The sequence below is a fragment of the Crocodylus siamensis genome, chromosome 4 (assembly GCF_052110815.1).
Source record: "Crocodylus siamensis isolate JL-2025a chromosome 4, ASM5211081v1, whole genome shotgun sequence".
In the NCBI taxonomy this organism is placed as follows: domain Eukaryota; kingdom Metazoa; phylum Chordata; order Crocodylia; family Crocodylidae; genus Crocodylus; species Crocodylus siamensis.
The window spans coordinates 135,147,126-135,164,117 of NC_143398.1; the positions used below are offsets into that span (position 1 = coordinate 135,147,126).

General features: G+C 40.5%; 1 protein-coding gene across 4 annotated transcripts in view; it reads left to right on the forward strand.

The window, feature by feature from the left end:
- CCDC91 (coiled-coil domain containing 91) overlaps nt 1–16,992 on the forward strand; it is a 342,014-nt gene that overhangs the window by 48,048 nt on the left and 276,974 nt on the right. For all 4 annotated transcript variants that reach the window (XM_090043857.1, XM_090043861.1, XM_090043858.1 and 1 more), the window contains exons 6-8: nt 11,162–11,331; nt 13,135–13,341; nt 15,564–15,668. In XM_090043857.1, coding sequence (XP_089899983.1) covers nt 11,162–11,331; nt 13,135–13,341; nt 15,564–15,668 — 482 coding nt within the window. The remainder of the gene's footprint in view (nt 1–11,161; nt 11,332–13,134; nt 13,342–15,563; nt 15,669–16,992) is intronic.

Sequence of the window (16,992 nt, forward strand, 5' to 3'; positions counted from 1 at the left end):
TAGGTCACCTGGTTATAGAAGGAAATGAGATTGGTCAAGCAAGATCTACCCGCCACAAACCCGTGCTGGCTATCCCTTAGGATGTTGGCGTCGGCCAGTCCATTAACGATGGCCTCTTTCATCAACTTTTCTAAGATCTTCCCCAGGACAGAAGTCAGGCTGATGATTGGCCTATAGTTAGCCGGCTCCACTTTCCTCCCTTTCTTGAAGTTAGGCACCACATTGGCCTTCTTCCAGTCTTCAGGTACTACACCAGAGTGCCAGGAGTTTTCAAAGATCCGTGCCAGGGGCTGGGCTGTGATGCTCGCCAGCTCCTTGAGTACCCTGGGGTGTAGATTGTCAGGGCCTGCTTACTTGAAGGTATCCAGCTTCTCGAGATGTTCCTTCATGAAGTCAGCATTTTTTATTGTCCTTGATGCTCGAAGCTAGTTGGAGTTCAGTTGCAGCCTTGGCTTTCCTGGTTTGCTGCCTGCAGGACTGGACCAGTGCAGAATAATCCTCCTTGGAGGTGAATCCCGTCCTCCATCCTTTGTAGGCCTTTCTTTTTATCCTCAGGAGGTCTGCTAGGTCTCTGGAGAGCCAGGGGGGCTGCTGTTCCCTCTTGCTGCCTTTCCTCCAAGATGGAATAGACTTAGCTTGTGCATTGAGGATCGCTCCCATGAGGAGCAACCACTCTTCTTGAACTCCCCTCTCCCTGGGGTCATGGTCCCTTAGGGCCTAACTGACAAGCCTCCTGAGCTTGTCAAAGTTGGCTTTTCTGAAGTCAAGGATTTCTGTGTTGCTGACTGACTTGCCAGCTTTACGGTGGATGGTGAAGGTGATCAGCTCATGGTCGCTGTCACCCAGCTTCCCATCAATCACTACGTCACCTATTAGGTCATCCCCAGTAGCCGGTACCAGGTTGAGCAGCTCTTTGCCTCTTGTTGGCCCATAGACTTCTTGAGTCTGGTAGAGGTCATCCTCGCGCGAGAGGAAGCTTTGCGACTGCTCGGATTTTGCTGAGTGATCCTCCCACGAGAAGTCCGGGTAATTGAAGTCATCCATGACAACCACGGTCCTGGAGCATGCGGCCTCAGCCAGTTCCCAGGCGAACTGCTGGTCAAGCTCAGGATTTTGGGTGGGAAGTCTGTAGTAGATTCCCACTGTTGTGTCCCCTGTGCTGTGTTCCCCACAGAGTTTAACCCAGAGGGTCTCCAGTTGTCCACCATGGTCGCTAATATCAGCTTGCAGGGACGTGTAGCTTTCCTTAACATAGAGAGCTACTCCCCCGCCCCTTTTTATCTACACGATCCCTCCTGTACAGGGTATAGCCATCTATACCCAAGGTCCAGTCATGGGTGGAGTCCCACCAGGTCTCTGTTATCCCTATGATATCGTAATTATTTGCATTGAGCAGGAGGATGAGCTCCTCCTGCTTATTCCCCAATCTTTTGGAGATTTGTTCCACAGAGTACTCATTAGTGGTGTAAAAGAGCTGCTGTGTTTACCCAAACCTAAGATGACTTGGAATTTAATATGATTCCCCACCAATAATTACGTTGCAGAATAATTAGGCTCCAGGAGGGAGTCAGGGAGGCAGGGGTTGGGATTTCCGTCACTATCAGTCTGTGGTCTTCCCCAGCTGCATGCCCCCTCTCCAGCCAAACAAGCCATTCTGGCTTGGTCAGGCAGCAGGTCAGCTCTGGGGCCAGAGCTGGAGCTGAGTTTCTGCCTGCCTTGGGTCCTTACTCAAATACAAGATGAACCCTCCCCATACTGACTGGGGGGAAAACAACCTCGTCCTGGATTTGAGTAAATAGTATAGTTTTTCTTGGTATTGGTTCTTCCCCTTGCTTGCTGCTGCTAAGTTACATTAAAGCCCGATATAATTCACTAAATATTTTGTTTACTTTCTAGGAACCAGTTGCTTTATTTCAGCAAGTATGTGATGTTTTTTCTTGAGTAGATATTGAAATAATTTTGGGGATATGAAGGTTTATATAAAAATGACAGAATATTAAGATGTAAGACACCGTGTGGAAAAAATTAGTATCCTGAATTGGCTTATCACAATTTTTTGTGTGGAATGCTCAGGAATTCCAGAGCTGTGTAATAGATATCTGCCGTCTGTGTGATAACTTACATTTGAAAGGTATGCCTTTAAATCTTCCTCTTTAGGACTAATCTTTCCAACATCTGAGCAGCTTCAACAATTGTCATTTCTTTCTGTGTGTGGGACTTCAGGTGATACGTGTGGACCACCTGTGGACTTTCTTACAATGACTTCTCGGAATGCTGTTTTGGAACTAACAAGCAAACTGTTGGAAAGGGGTGCTTTCTACGTAATTGCCAGGGCTTATTTCTGTTTTGTGAAAAGCCCAAGGATAAAAAGCTGTACAAATTGAGAAATTTTTAGATATAGAAAAGCTTGTTGAATTTTTTTTTAAATCATTCCTCAGAGCCCTTTGTGGTTGGATTTGTGGTTATGGCCAGGGAGATTGCCTTTACAGGATGAATAGTTTTCCCAATAATTTTTTATAAACTTTCTTGCATGACTGTTTTCTAAACATTCAGCCTGGCTGCTGAAGCTGGCCTGTTTTCATGTGTGTGCTCGCCTGTATGACTTGCTCAGATTCTGTAGAACGTAAGTTTTATCCTTTTGGTTACAAAAACAAACTTGGAGTGCTCCTTGGAAGGGTCTGCCTGATGTTGAGTTTTCAGAAACCAAAGCGTCTCACAAATGTGTAAGTAAAAGAGGTTTAAAAAGTTTCTTTCAGTTATGGTATCTCAAACTGGTTAATTCTTTCTACACAACTGGATACTCTTTTCTGTCAAGTTCCTTATTAAGGGGGGCTGGATAACACTGAATAATACAATTTTTGTGGAGAAAGTGAGCCACTTAAATGAACTTTTCTTCACAGGTATATCAGTTTGAATAATGTGGATTTTTAGCAGTAGTGACACGTGTGAATTTAAAGAGACTTTCACAGCGATCTTACCACTATTCTCTTGGTATCCCATTGTCCCCTCCGCGAGTGCTTTTAACCCCCAGTGATTCAGGCATGCCACAGTACTAAATTTGCAAACACTCCCCTCCATCTTCGCTTGTGTGTGAGTGGGAGATCTCTCTCTGATCTCATAAGCCCCAGAGGCATATAACTGCGTTAACTACAACCTTCCATCTCCTCCTGTTTTCTTCAGTATCCTTCCACCTTGTTGCATCTTTGTCTATCCCTTCCAGATCAGTTTTTATGTTATCTTCCCATAGTTGTCTTGGTCTACATCAAAGTTTGATACCTTTGAACTCTGCTTCTAAAATCTGCCTCGCAAATGGCTTCTCTTTGTCAGGTCTCATGATACGCCCTTCCGTGTAATTCTTAGCGCTCTTAATTTGCTCAAGTCATCAGGTCTCTTGCAAAGGTTCACAAGCTCTAGAATATATCTTTTCTTCCATACTTCATTTTCTTGTACTGCATCAAATATTTCTTCTAAGCATTTTGTTTTCAAACACCTGCAGCCTTTTTCCATTTCCCTTTGTCAGCATCCAGGATTTACATCCATATAAAATGACAGATTGAACAATTGTACTAAAAAGTTGGATTTTAAGGTTTCTTGAGATTTTCCTTGATGCCATTATTGTATCCAGGCTCACCAGACATATATTAGCACTGTAAATTCTTGTCTTCATTTCTTCAGTTATTTGATTGTCTTAGTGATTTTTTCCTAACTATTTAAATTACTTTACCTTTTCCACACTGTCATTCTCTGTTCTTATCTTCCTGTGATCTTTGGGAAATGCACACAATAAATTGGAGCTTTAAAATTCATGTGAATATTGTGATTTGATTAAATGTAAAGATTCTTTGACCAAAATGTTGTCTCCATTGGCAAATGAACAGTTTGAGGCAGTATTGAAAACTGATTATAATTGCTTTGAATACCATAAAAGACTGTTCTGGCAGAAGAAACACAGTGCTTGCTAGAAGACTATAGTTGCAGTATTTTATTTGTTGACCTATGAAAGTGACCTATGTGAGCTTTTTAAAAATAAATCCCTAGTGTTTTCTCACATAGTATAGACATAATTTTTAACTTTTTAAAATGAAATTTACTACAGTCAAGGCAATTGGATGTCAGGGATGAGTTGTTTTAAATGGGGCCATCTTGCCTTAAGATTTTTGGCTTGATTCAATGTTTACAAATTAATAAAATGGTGCTATGTCTCTTTACCAGCTTCTTTTGTAATTGGCATTGGCACATCCTTCAAAGGTTCCACAGTGCTTCTGTAATAGTATTCAGCTGTTACCAGTGTCTCTGCCGAAGATTTTATTAAAATAAAGTTGACTGAATCACGCACAATTTATCTTTTCTCAACATTCTTATGGACCACTTCTTTACAGTTTGGCACTAAGCAAAACTGTTTCCAGTAATTACTATATATTTTGCATTATAAATCAATCCTACGTCTAAAGTGTATTCCATATTTTCAGTTCAGTTTTAGGAAAAACAGGTTTTTTCCCCCGACAGTAAGTTGATAAGTACAGATTAAGGCCTTGAACTGTTGTTGTCTGACAAGAGAAGCATATAACCAGGGAAAAGACCTAAAGGGCTGAATGTACTAAAAATACTAAAATAAAAACTGCAGTGAGAAGAAAATCTTCTTTGGTAATTTTACCATATTCACAGAAAGGCTGCGAGTAGAGTCATCAAGATTGTTGGGAGTCCAGTGGCAGACTGACCCTGCATGTAAGGTGTGTGTGGGTGTATACCCCCCCATACACACACTGGTTATTTTGGAGAGGGGAAAAAACATTTGATATACAATTGGAAGAATGTGCTATACCATTCTATACAGAAAAAAACTGCAGGTCACATTCTGGTATGAGCTGAGCAGTACCAGAGTACAGGATTATAATAGATCTATTTCTGTAGTACTATTCAGTTTCTCTTTGGGTGTATTTTTGAATTGTTGGTATAGCATCAGTGAATATCATAATTCTAGAGCTGTTTGGCTAGATGAGTGAAAAATGCACCTTAGGAGATGTGAAAAAGTTATTTGTCTGTGAACCATAAGAGTTCCAGAGATTGTGCATTGCATTTCAATTGAACATTCTCCTTTATACCTTATACTAGCACACTAGCTTTTATGCACTTTGCATAGTCTCCAGAGATTGAGCCAAGAGTTGCTGCTTAGAGGGGGATATTTCTACATGTGGTTGAAGTTGGCCTCATTGAAGTCAATAACAGTTTTATCATTGACTTCCAGGAGGTCAGATTTTCACTCACTGAATCTAATATTTTTTTTAGTTTTACCCATTTAATCTATACTTTTAGAATCTCATCAGAATTGCCTTTTTATGTATGCCTTTCCAATAAATGTAGAAAGTTATTCCCTTCCTCTCCAAAAAAGATTCCCCCCCCCCCCCAAGTGATCATTTTGGAAGGGGAATCAGCAAAAAAAAAAAAAAAAAAAATCTTGTAGAATTCCAGTAGTCCAGTCATATATATAATAAGTCTGCATTTTTAGGGGACCTTTTTATGACTGGAAATCATTTTTGAGTTGCTTAGGATGAAATGTAGCCTGAAGGTCACTTGTCTAATTTTGATGTTTGATCGCCATCTTTAAAAATGACAGTCATGACTAATGAGATGAATAAATATTGATATCTTGAGGCCTATAAGGCCATTTTTTGATTTTCTAAGCCACTTTAAATAAATATTGCAATAACCTACAAACTTCCTTTCTCTTTTGATGAGTAATGACCCATTATTTGGGAGCTCTATCCTTTAAATGCAAAAACCATCGGTATTGACCACTTTTTTTGGGAACGCAAATAAGCGTACTTGTTTCCAATGGAAAGTTTTACCATTTATTGCTTCAAAGTTGCATTTAATTAATTAGTCACGTATTATTTTATTAATAAAATATATAAATGATTATGGAACACATTTAAGTAAAATAAAACACTTCAACTCAAATTTGAAGTCAATTCTGTGACATGGCATACACTGGATATTCTCAGTCTAGGTATTCTTCTTCTGTACCGTCGTTTTCAGATGACTGTAGAACAGTAGCTTTAATTGACTCATCTGAAAGGCCATTTTCATTGTTTAGTGGTAAGTTCATTCCATCCGGCAATCTACTTTTAGTATGTCACAGGTTCTAACGCATCCAGCACTGACGTCCACCCACAGTTTGTTGGATCAAGAGTTTGTGCATGTTGTGAATTTGTCCATTCATAGACTTGCAAGTGAGCTTGGAGGTAGTACTGTGTGAAGGAGTCATGGTCCAGAGGAAGTTTTGCAGAATCGTAGTGTGCCATTTTTCACCGTTTATGTGCACAAGCAGTGGACAAACTATTGCTTACAGGGTAATTGTAAAGTATTTTGACAGTGAATAAAGCCAGTTTATCAAAAAGATCTTCAGTGAGCTTTATGGACATAAGATTTTTTGATTATAAGATTCTCTTCACAAATGCCACTTTACCACAACTAGAGAAACCTTCCACTGTGTGTACTCCAGTGAATCTACAAACTCCAGGAGCAGCAGATGCCTTGTAAATAGTAAAGTAAATAGCTATAGTAGTATGATGGTGTGTCTCCTGGTTTCTTCTTGTACATGGACATATCTTGCTTAGTCACATGACTGGTGTAGGAAGCAACATTTGAGCTGCATGGAAGAGCACCCTTGTGTGAGCCTCACATGGAGATTTCAATACAAAGTCCACACCATTGTTCTCTGGATTTTATATCATAGCAGACAAGATTCATTGTGAAGTACAGGCCACTGTGGTGGAAGTAAGAATTTCAAGAGGAAATATTGTAGTCTCATTTTGTTAAAAAGCTTTGATAGAAATGAGTGGTAGGATGTTCCAGTAGGCATTTGCTGGTCAGAAACAGGGTAGACGTTGGGAACAACAATGGCTTTGAGTGATGCTGCTGCTCATTCTGTTTTGTACTAGTCTTCAACAGTTCTTCATCATAAACACCATTATTGAAGTGAAATGCCACTGCTTGTGGTTGTCGGCCAGTGACGTACTTGAAGAGACTGAGGGCATGTCTAGCTTGGTGGTACTTTATTCAGTATCATTCCAACATCTATTAATGCATGATAATGTGATGGTGGTGAGATCATTTGGAGGCTCATCTATGTTATGAACTTTGATTTGACAGGTTTGTGGAATATCCCATCTGCTAAAAAGAGCAAAAGGCTCACAGAGGTAATTCTGTATTGCCTGATTTCTTTAAAGTCATGGTAGTCTCTTCTGTTGGTGAGAAGGTCAATGATTTGTTTCATTGCAGTGTGGTCAACTGTTTTCCTACACTCTTGCTTGATCTTATTTGCTGTTGTCTTTGTGACAAAGGTCTTGCATTTCCTTGTGATAAGTGTCATGTATTGACTTAGCTCCAGAAGAAAATCTCTCCAGAATGTTTCCGCCATCACATTATCTTAAGCATGAGATGTGTGGAGACTCTTCCTTACCTCTTCTGTTGCTGGCTCTCCAGAGCAAAGGGAATGAAGAGTTGGTTGATTCAGATCCCATTGGCTTGTGTCCGATTCTTCCACAGCTGTCTTTACAGCATCAACAAATTTTCAGTGGAACACCAAACTCCTCATAAGGAGACCTGTTACATGCACAAAGGTTTGTTAGGTCTTCAACCTCACCAGGGTTCTGTATGATTCGGGACAACGAAAGGGGTAATTTCCCTGGACATTGGCCTGCAGCCTGGCCCCATCGAGAAGTATACCACTATCAATGAAAACTTAACACTAAGCCAAAGGTTAACAAGAATATATTATCAAGGTAAGGATAGAAAAATACAACAATAATAAATCCAAATTACAACAATGAACCAGTCAATAGAGAGTTAAGAGAACATTATATACTATAAGAGATATCGGAAAGAATCAATGCAGGCCTGTCACCAGTGGTGGCTGGCAAGATCACTCTGAAGCTGACAGGCCTGTCAGCTTGTCACAGAGTGCCTATTCCCTAGAGGATTTCTATCTTTTCCTCATTTGTAGTGAGTACTCAATACCTCCAAAGGGATGGGTGATACTTTACCATCCAAAGGCATGCAGGAGAATACAGATGGGTAGAGGATGGCTCTGTCTATGAGTGTATACCTTCACGAATGGATGGAGTTCAGTTACACACTCCACTCAAGCACCTCTCCTGCTAATCACATATGAGCAGGTGTCACACCACATGCTCATCAAGGGACTCAGTTTCTCACATGCTTTCAGTCCCAATTGGACGCAATGCACACTGACACTAACTTAGTCACTCTCCCAGGCAAGCACCTAGCCACCACACAGGCTCACGATGCACACAGACTCAATTACTTCCTCAGTGGCTCTCCAACCTGACAGGTTTTATAGTATCCACTTCATGCCACCTGTCAATCATATGCCAGAACCAGTTATTAGACAGACCCTTCTGTCATTCATTTGTCCATCACATTACTGACCAATCTGTTGGGTTGTTACCTCAGGTAAGTATTTCATGCCACACTTTACATTGGAAACATGTTCCCTCCAAAGTCAACTTATACAATACAGGATGATTGCGCATGCTTGTCAGTCCTATGTAGGTCAATGGGTCCATAAGTTCAAGAGTTCACTCTTCTCCATCCGGGATACTGCAGCTGGGGTTAACAGAGTTCATCTCCATTCTTGACGGACCCAGTTCTGGATGGTGATACAAGGGTTGCTTGAAATGAGCCACCTGTTTTAGTTGTTTTCTTAACCACATAATAACTGGTTTACTGTGTATGTTGGTTGCAACCATGGATAGATTCTTGGTAAATCCAATCCAGCCCCTACTTCTTCTGTTCTTGGATTCTTTGTTTATGGTCATTGAAATGACATAGTGTGGAGGCAGTTTGCTGTAAGTCTTTCTAGTCAATGAAAATGAAAACATAGCTAAGTGCACTATTTCATCTTCTCTCAATGTTGTCATTTGCCAGTAATACAAGGGCAGGTATTTTAGATAGTTGACATTTCCATTAGATGCTAACAGGGGAAGCATTCTATGGCAAGTCAATAAGTACTCTTTGAAATTCATTCCACTCCTCACACAATGGTAATGTTGAAAGAGGATTTCAACATCAGTGATATAAGACAGAAAATACTTAGCCATATCTGATTCATAACAGTGCACTTTACACATTGAATGTACCAATTAGAAAAGTGACCCCCAAGCTAAATTTCTGTCTTAGCACCTCAGTTATGAATTTCAAAAATAAAAAAGTTCCCTCGGAAAAAATGTACGGGCTTTATATGTGTGACTGGACTATAGGTCTGTTTCATCTGAGGCTCATAACATCTACCAGAAGTGGGTGTAATGTTCATATCTCATAATGTATTCCTCAAACCATACTTCAACCAGTTTCATTTGTTTCATAGAGCATTTCCCTGAGCTGGAAACAGTGATGAAGAGTTAAAGGAGATACTCTTAGTCTATTCTGAATCTCACGTTAGCTCTTCCTGTTTGTTGAGCTGGAAGAAAGAATGGCTTTTTAAACGGATTCTATGTTGGTTCAGTAAATTTAAATTGAATTTTCTGTTGGTGGTACATAGAGTTTATTGGATGCTGACACCCCCCACCCCCCATTTAAATTGACTTTTGGTTGAATTCCACCATGTGCTGTGCTGGTTTGCTGTATTGCTTACTCATGTTGGCTACTAACTATAAATGTTGTACATTTCAGTACAGTCTGTTTGCAAGTCTTTCTTTGTTTCCATTCCTCTAAGGAACTTAACAATTTTTAGAACCTGCCCTCTTTTTTTTTTTTTCCTTGTTTTGTCTTTCTGTTCTGTCTTTTATTTCTTTCCTTCAATCAGGTGTTTGGATTGGTAGAAACAGTGAAAAGGGGGAACCTACCTGTATTTCTAAATGCTTGCTGTTATCACAACAGGATTTTAAGTTTTGGATGCTGCATTGATCAGGCTAAGTGGTAACAGAAGAAAGCAGAAGCAATCTAATTTTACATTTTTTACTTTGAAACATTCTACATAAATTGGGAAAATTATAAGTCACTGAAAGCAGGGTACTTAACAGAGTTGTCGGTTAACCTTATAAAAATATATGTACTGCTAATAGATTGCTCAGTCAAATATTTTTCTTCAAAAAGAATTTTAAGGTACATTTTAGCTTTTCATGTAGTGTTCTATAGACAGCATGTTGTAAATTTGGCTTTTTTATTTTCACTGTTGAAAAAGCACAGCCTCTGATGGATTTACCAGAGTAAAAGGCCAGATCCAGTGGCAAGCAGCCAGTGCAGTTGTCCAGGCCCCAGCCACGGTGAGCCTTACCAGGCCAGAGTAGTTTTAAGTCATCCAGTATGCAGATGTGGGCACTGGTAGCATAACATTGAGTGGGCAAGTGGAGCACCAGCTCTAGGTACCCACTTAAAGGGGGCACCAGAATCGCAGCTTCCTTTGGAAGTTGTTGGTGCTGCAGCAGCCACCCTTCTCCTAACGCAGAGTGTTTTGCCTAGGTTTCAAAATTAGTGGGCGCCTCTATTCTCCTATCTAACATCCGCTCTAGATCTTAGTAATGTACAACTAACTATGTTCACTGCATAGTTTCATGTCTTATAACTGAAAATTCCTTCTTTGGGTATATGACTGCTGAAAAGCTCTGGACCTGCCATAGTACTTATTGGATTTGTGTATTGTTGGTTGTTGGGTTATTCTGTTTGTTCTTTTTCCCTTCCAGTTTTTCTGTTGTAATTTGATGTACAAAATGTCATGCTTTATCATGTGTAAAAAAGCTTTCATCCATATTGGTTGTTACAATGTTTATCTATAGATTTCTTATAAGAGATGTATGCATGTTTGTGGGAGGGGAGTTAGATTTAAGTAATAATAAAAAAGTGCTGTTCAAAAAGGTTTAGGTGTTTTGACAGTTGTTGCTTGATTTCTTTTAATTGTATACAATATTCATATATAAATAATAGATTACCTGAGGCAGCCAGTAAAAGAATCAAAATAGACACATTTGTTTCCCAACTTTTCCTAATTTTTTCCCCAAGTAAATGGCTTTTGTAGTGTGCCCAAGAGGAGGTCCTCAAATTCAAATATAGATTTCAGGAACATACATGATGCACTGATTTTGAATGATTTTTCACGTCTAATGTTTTGTTTTCCTTCTGGTTTTTTTTTGTCTTGCATTAGTAACTGAAGTCCATGTACCTCAAAATGTTTCTTCTGATGTTCTGCTGGAGCATTCTTTACCTTCTGCTTGCCTTGTTCCTTCTGAATCCTTCATTTTATCAGGTGATAATGTAGTGACAGCTGTTCAAACAGGCAACAGCATTTTAAATCCAGCTGTTATTAAAGAACAGGTAAAAACAATCTGTTTTTTTATTACAGTAAATGAATGTATTTAGTCTCTTGGCATTGTATTTTTTCTTACCAAATTAGAGATTATTTTGTTTTTCCTAAGGGACAAAAGTTGACCATTGAGTGTATTTGAAGGGTATATTTTCAAAATAAATGTATCAGTTACCCATCTAAATATTAAATATGAAATTAAGTACCTTTGAATTCTTTGAAATGGCAGAAGATATATTTTAAAATTTTATCAACCTACATATTTTCAGTGTATCAGTATTTTCTTAGAGGATTTATTTTTATGTGATTTTGTTATTTGTTGCAATACTTTTTTGTGGCTCTCAATAAAAATAAGTTCATTAAGATGTGTAGTTCATTTAGAAAAATTGTGTAAAAAATTTTTAAAAAATTTTAAAAATTGTTCAAAGGGGTAATAATGCTGAAATACGGGAGATCTTAGTAATAATGTTCCTTAGGGGAAAGATTGCTGATAAAGCTACTAAAGATTTCAGAAATAGACCCTTTTATGAATGTCATATCTACTAGCTTTGGGATTAGACAGTTTCTGATGTGTTCTTAAAACGCTAACAATTACGGTCTCCTGCCCACACGTGTTATGTTTGTTCTGAGTCATTTGAAGCTTTGGGCTATCTTGTAAATACCTTTGCTCATAATTAATAGTATATTGCTCCATCAGCTTCCATGAGGTTACTCATGGTTCAGTTAATTAGGTGCCACTAGTCTGGCTATTGGTCAAATGATATTCTAATGGCTTTTCAGAAGCATTTTTTTTTGTGGCAGTGTTTTGGAGACTACTTTGTTTAACCAATGTATAATGTACAGGTTGATATTTAAAGACTAATGCTGGAAATATAAATTGTCCTTTAAATGGCTACTGCACATTTACACACAGGATGTACCAGTTGATGATGCTTCAACAATAGAACCACAGCCAATACTGACCACTGAAATGATCAAACGCCCCTTCCTATCTCTCCCTTTACATTCAATTGTAAAGCTGTAAAAGGGGCTGGGGGGAGCAGGAATGTGACGGGGGACAGAGCACTCTAGCCACCTCAGTTCTTTCCAGATTTCAGCAACCAAGGATTTGGAACTGATCTGACCCTTTGCCTGGGTCACTTTTTAAAATAAGAGGTGGTGCCTCTTTCATACGTTGCTTTACGTTAATTTAGAATTGTATTTAGTTAAAATTTTAAATAAGTTTTTAGTAGTTTGGGAATGATGTATAACTGACAATATATTTACAACAGTACTACAGCTTTTAGAAAAAGAAAATGTAAGTCAGCTAAACTAAGTTAGTGTAAATACTCAATAGTGTTCATTGCTAGTGCTGGTTGTGTAGAGAATTTTTGTGGATTGTGGGCACCTGCTCATAGACCTATTTGTAAACAAACTTTATACAAATATTGTAAGTCTTGTTTAAGGGCCAGAAAGAAGAGTTGCTCAATCTTAGATGAATTCCTTATGTGTGGGTATAGGAAGAGGCCACTTGCTAGAGAAACGAAGGTTATTTACTTGTAACCAAGAGTTTGAAATAGACTTTGCATATTCATACTCCTGAGGGAACTCATTAGATGGACACACCATGAGTACTTCAGTGGGCTCTTCTAGCTAAGGTTCCACTACCATAGCTCTGCACTACCTGGGTGGGAATGTGCAAAGTCCAACTTCAAGAACTTTTGATTGCAAGCAACTGCTTTAATTTTCAAAGGTCTTAATTTAAATAACTTCAAAATATCTGTTGTTTATTATTTGGCACCAAACAGTGTACTTTTGTTTCTCTTTTGAATTAGGTTAGGTTGTCAGCTGGTTCTTCCATGGATATCCCAATTCCCTCTTTTAGTTTACCTGGTGAAAAATCTTTAGTAATATCAACCATCTCTGTAGCTGATGAACAGCGAGAGGGGTCAAATGGATCAAAGAGCTGCCTTCAACAAACAGTTGCAAGTCTAGAGACTAAACTCAAAGTTGCTGAAGAAGAAAAATGCAGAATTAAAAAGGTATGACTTCTAGAGCAGGTAGTGACACCCAAGTTTGAGTAACTAATGCTTTCCTTTATTATATCCTGTTTCAGTTATAACTTTGCCAAATGTCAGCTGTTCAGGCTAAGATTTCTTCATAAAGATGGTGTCTTTCTTTGGATGAATTTTCATTGTAGGCCTTGCCAGAGAGGGCTCAGCCTATTCTAAAAGTGAGGTTAGGGAAAAGTATATTACCTTTTTAACTTGTTTAATATTTTTACACTCATTGTCCATGCAAGTTTTAACATTATCACACTCCAGAGGAAAGAGGAGAGGTGCCCTTGCTGCCCCTGCCAATCTCATGTTCTGTACAGGTTCATTAAAGCCTTGCAGCTAAATTCTTATGATTCTGTCTGCATTCAGCATGCTACAGCTCTGAGTTGAGAGAAGCATTTTGTGGCAAAATGTCCTGCTCATCTACTGAGGGCTACTATGATGCTGGAATTGAGTGGAGTAACTGTATTTCCAGTACATCATTTGCCTAGCATCCATCTAATAAATATCAGGGTAGCATGGAAGAGGAAGAGGAATTGGCTTGGTTGAAAGGCAGAAGGCTTGAGATGTGAGGGCAGGCTGGGGACAGGATGGGGACTGATAGGAGCTGTTAAAGGAGATAAGCTATAAGTGGAGGGGAAGTACAATACATATGTATTGAAGGAGAGACGCTATGAAATAGGGACGGGGGTAGCCTTCAGAGAAAGCAGAAGGACAGAAAGGCAGAAGGGTCTGTAATCTTTTCTGCACAGTTGAATTTAAGGTTTTGAGTTGGTTTCTTTCTATATAACAAGTATTTGTAAGACCCACTGCCAGTACTGTCTGTCTCATTCCCTTGTATTGGTTCACATGGGAGACATCAGTCTGCTGTTGTCACCAGTTGATCTGTCAGTACAAAGAGGAACTGCTGAAGGTATGGCCCCCTCTAGACATTTAGGTAAAGGCAGTATTGGATTTGATATGCATGGCAGGAGGTATGATTGGTGGATCCAGCATCAGATCCAGTCATGCTTTATTGTCAATACAGGAGGAGCCCATGTGCTGCTGAGACTGCAGCCCTGTGGCTAATGAGGTTTGCAGCCCCAGAAGCATCTCCTGTGGGTATAGGACACCACAGGGGAGCACCTGGACACACATTCAGTTAATGACATGATAAGAACAAGCCACAAAGTCATTGCACTTTTTTGTGGAATAACTTTGTGGATTATTCCTTGTTTTATCACGTGATTAATTGGTTGAACATGCTGCTGGATCACAGCTTAAGACATGATTAACTAGTTAATCACGTCTTAAGTCTACCATGTAGATGGGACCTTAGGTTCTAAGGGTGCATATACATGTGCTCTGGGGTGGAAGAGGGTGGGGAGGAGGAGAGGCATTTTAATTACTCTAATTCAACAAGTTTTAGTTAAAGTGCCCCCACCACCATTTTGAAATGTGGGACACTGAAGGCATGAGAGACTGCAGCATGCATATTACGTGCTACAGCACAGATTAATTGAGTGTGCTCCAATGTGTTCTAATCAGGATGTGTTGGAGCACGTGTATAGGCATCCTAAGTTTTTAGCCCTAATACTGAAGCATATGGAGATCCTTGTGGCTCTGCTTGATGGAATTTCTGGGTTTTAATTTTTTTTTCAAAAACTTAGAAGATTTAAAATTCTTTTCACTTTATAATTTAAAATAGTAAACCCAGACATTAAAAATAGGGTAATATTGCAATTAGTTTCTTGCAGTCTTCAGACTGAGCAACCTAAATTGAAGAATACAGTTGACAATGCAGGCCTTACTCCATCTCCATTTACAAAATAAGGATAATAATACTAGCTTGCCTTATCTCACATAGATATGCTGTAAGATGGCTCTGACTTGGTTGGGGAATGGCTTGAGCTCAATAAGTTTTTAGGATATAGGCAGCTGCTTTGGATCCTCTGAGGATGCATGACTGTTGAGGCAGAAGGTAGAAGTTACTATAGACAGTGAGCAGGGCACTTGTTTTTTGTCCATTTTAGAAAATTTCTCAATGGTGAATGAGCACTCTAGAAAAATCTAGATAGGTAGTCAGTGCTGCTACATAGTCTGCATTTGCAAGAAGCATCCAGAAAGAGCACCTTCAGAGGTCAAACAAGTTCCTGAAATTTCCAGAGGACTGCACACTTGCACTTCTAAAAGCATGTAACGTATTTGGTTTTATCTTTGAATGTTAGGAATTAGAAGATTTGATGGAAAAACACAGTGTCCTAGAAATCAGTTTCCTGAAAGATAAAGAAGATAAATTCATCTCACACCAAGATCATTACAAAGAGCTCCAGGTAATTCTGCTTCTTTCTCATATTTAATACCTAGCAAGTATACTACCTTGTAGTTTTGATCAATAGCCCTGACAGAAAGTAGAGGTGCACTGATGGATTGGTCCAATATTGGATTGGGACCAATGTAAAGAAAATTGGCTGTATTGGAAATCGGTCTGATGTGGCTTTTAATTTGGCCAATAAATGCCCATGCTTGCATGTAACCATAGTGCAGCATGTAGGAAGTGAGGAGCACAGCCTGGCAGTGTGGAGAACTGTATGCAGATGGTAAGTCTGTTGTTGTGAAAGGGGAGGGGGGAGGAAAGGAGTGGGGGAGGCAGTTCAAGGCCCTCACAGTGAGGAAGGGAATGGGGCCAGGACAGGGGCTGGGGTAGGTGCAGGATGGAGCCACGCTGGCGGGTGTGGGTAGGGGGAGTAGCTCCAGCTGCTGCATGCACCCCAGGAGGACATGGTGGGGGCATGCCCATGGATTTCCATGGGGTGCGGGTGAAGTAGGCTGCAGCTGCAGGCTGGGGCTGGGGCCATACCGGTTCTTTCCAGTGCAAGTGGGGGGGTGTTGGGCCATGGCTGTACTCAGGATGGGCAGTGGTGGCACTGGGAGGGGGGACTGGGGGGTTAATTTTGGGGTTCCTACAGACTCCCACCTGTAATCCCTCTCCCAGTGCTATCAGCTGCCTACCCCAAGCACAGTCTGGCTCAGCCCCCACCGGGAAGAGTCTGGTACTGCCCTGGCTCCAGCCCATCCTGCCCTGCCCTGCCCCACATGCAAATCTGGGGGCACATGCCACCCCCTGGTGCCCTTCTGGGGTGCATGCAGTGGTGCGAGCCAGCCCGCTCTCCCCGTGCCCCCAAGACTAAACGTGGCTCTATCTCACGCCCCGCTCCACCCCACCCGGGTAGTCTCTGCCCCAGCCCCATTCCTTCCCTCGCTGCAGGGGCCTTGATCTGCCTTCCCACACCCCTTCCCTCCCTCCCTCCTCCCCTTTCACCACAACAGACTTACCAGCTGGAAGCAGCTCCTCAACCTGATGGGCTGTGTATCGAAAATTGGATCAGTATTGGTTTATATACCTCCTTAAAAATAGGCTATTGGTATCAACCCCCAAAATCTCTATTGGTGCATCCTAACAAGATGCCTTTGAAGCCAGTAAGAGAATTTACATTCATTTTAGTAGTCTTTAGATCAGGCTCTATATTTCTACACTACACTGCTCGTCAAGACTGACCGGGGAAGGGAAGGTGGCAGGCAGGGATGGAGCCCCATGACTCTCTCCCCCCCCCCCCCCATCTGGGCCTACTTCTCCCTTCCCTCCTGTTGCTTGGG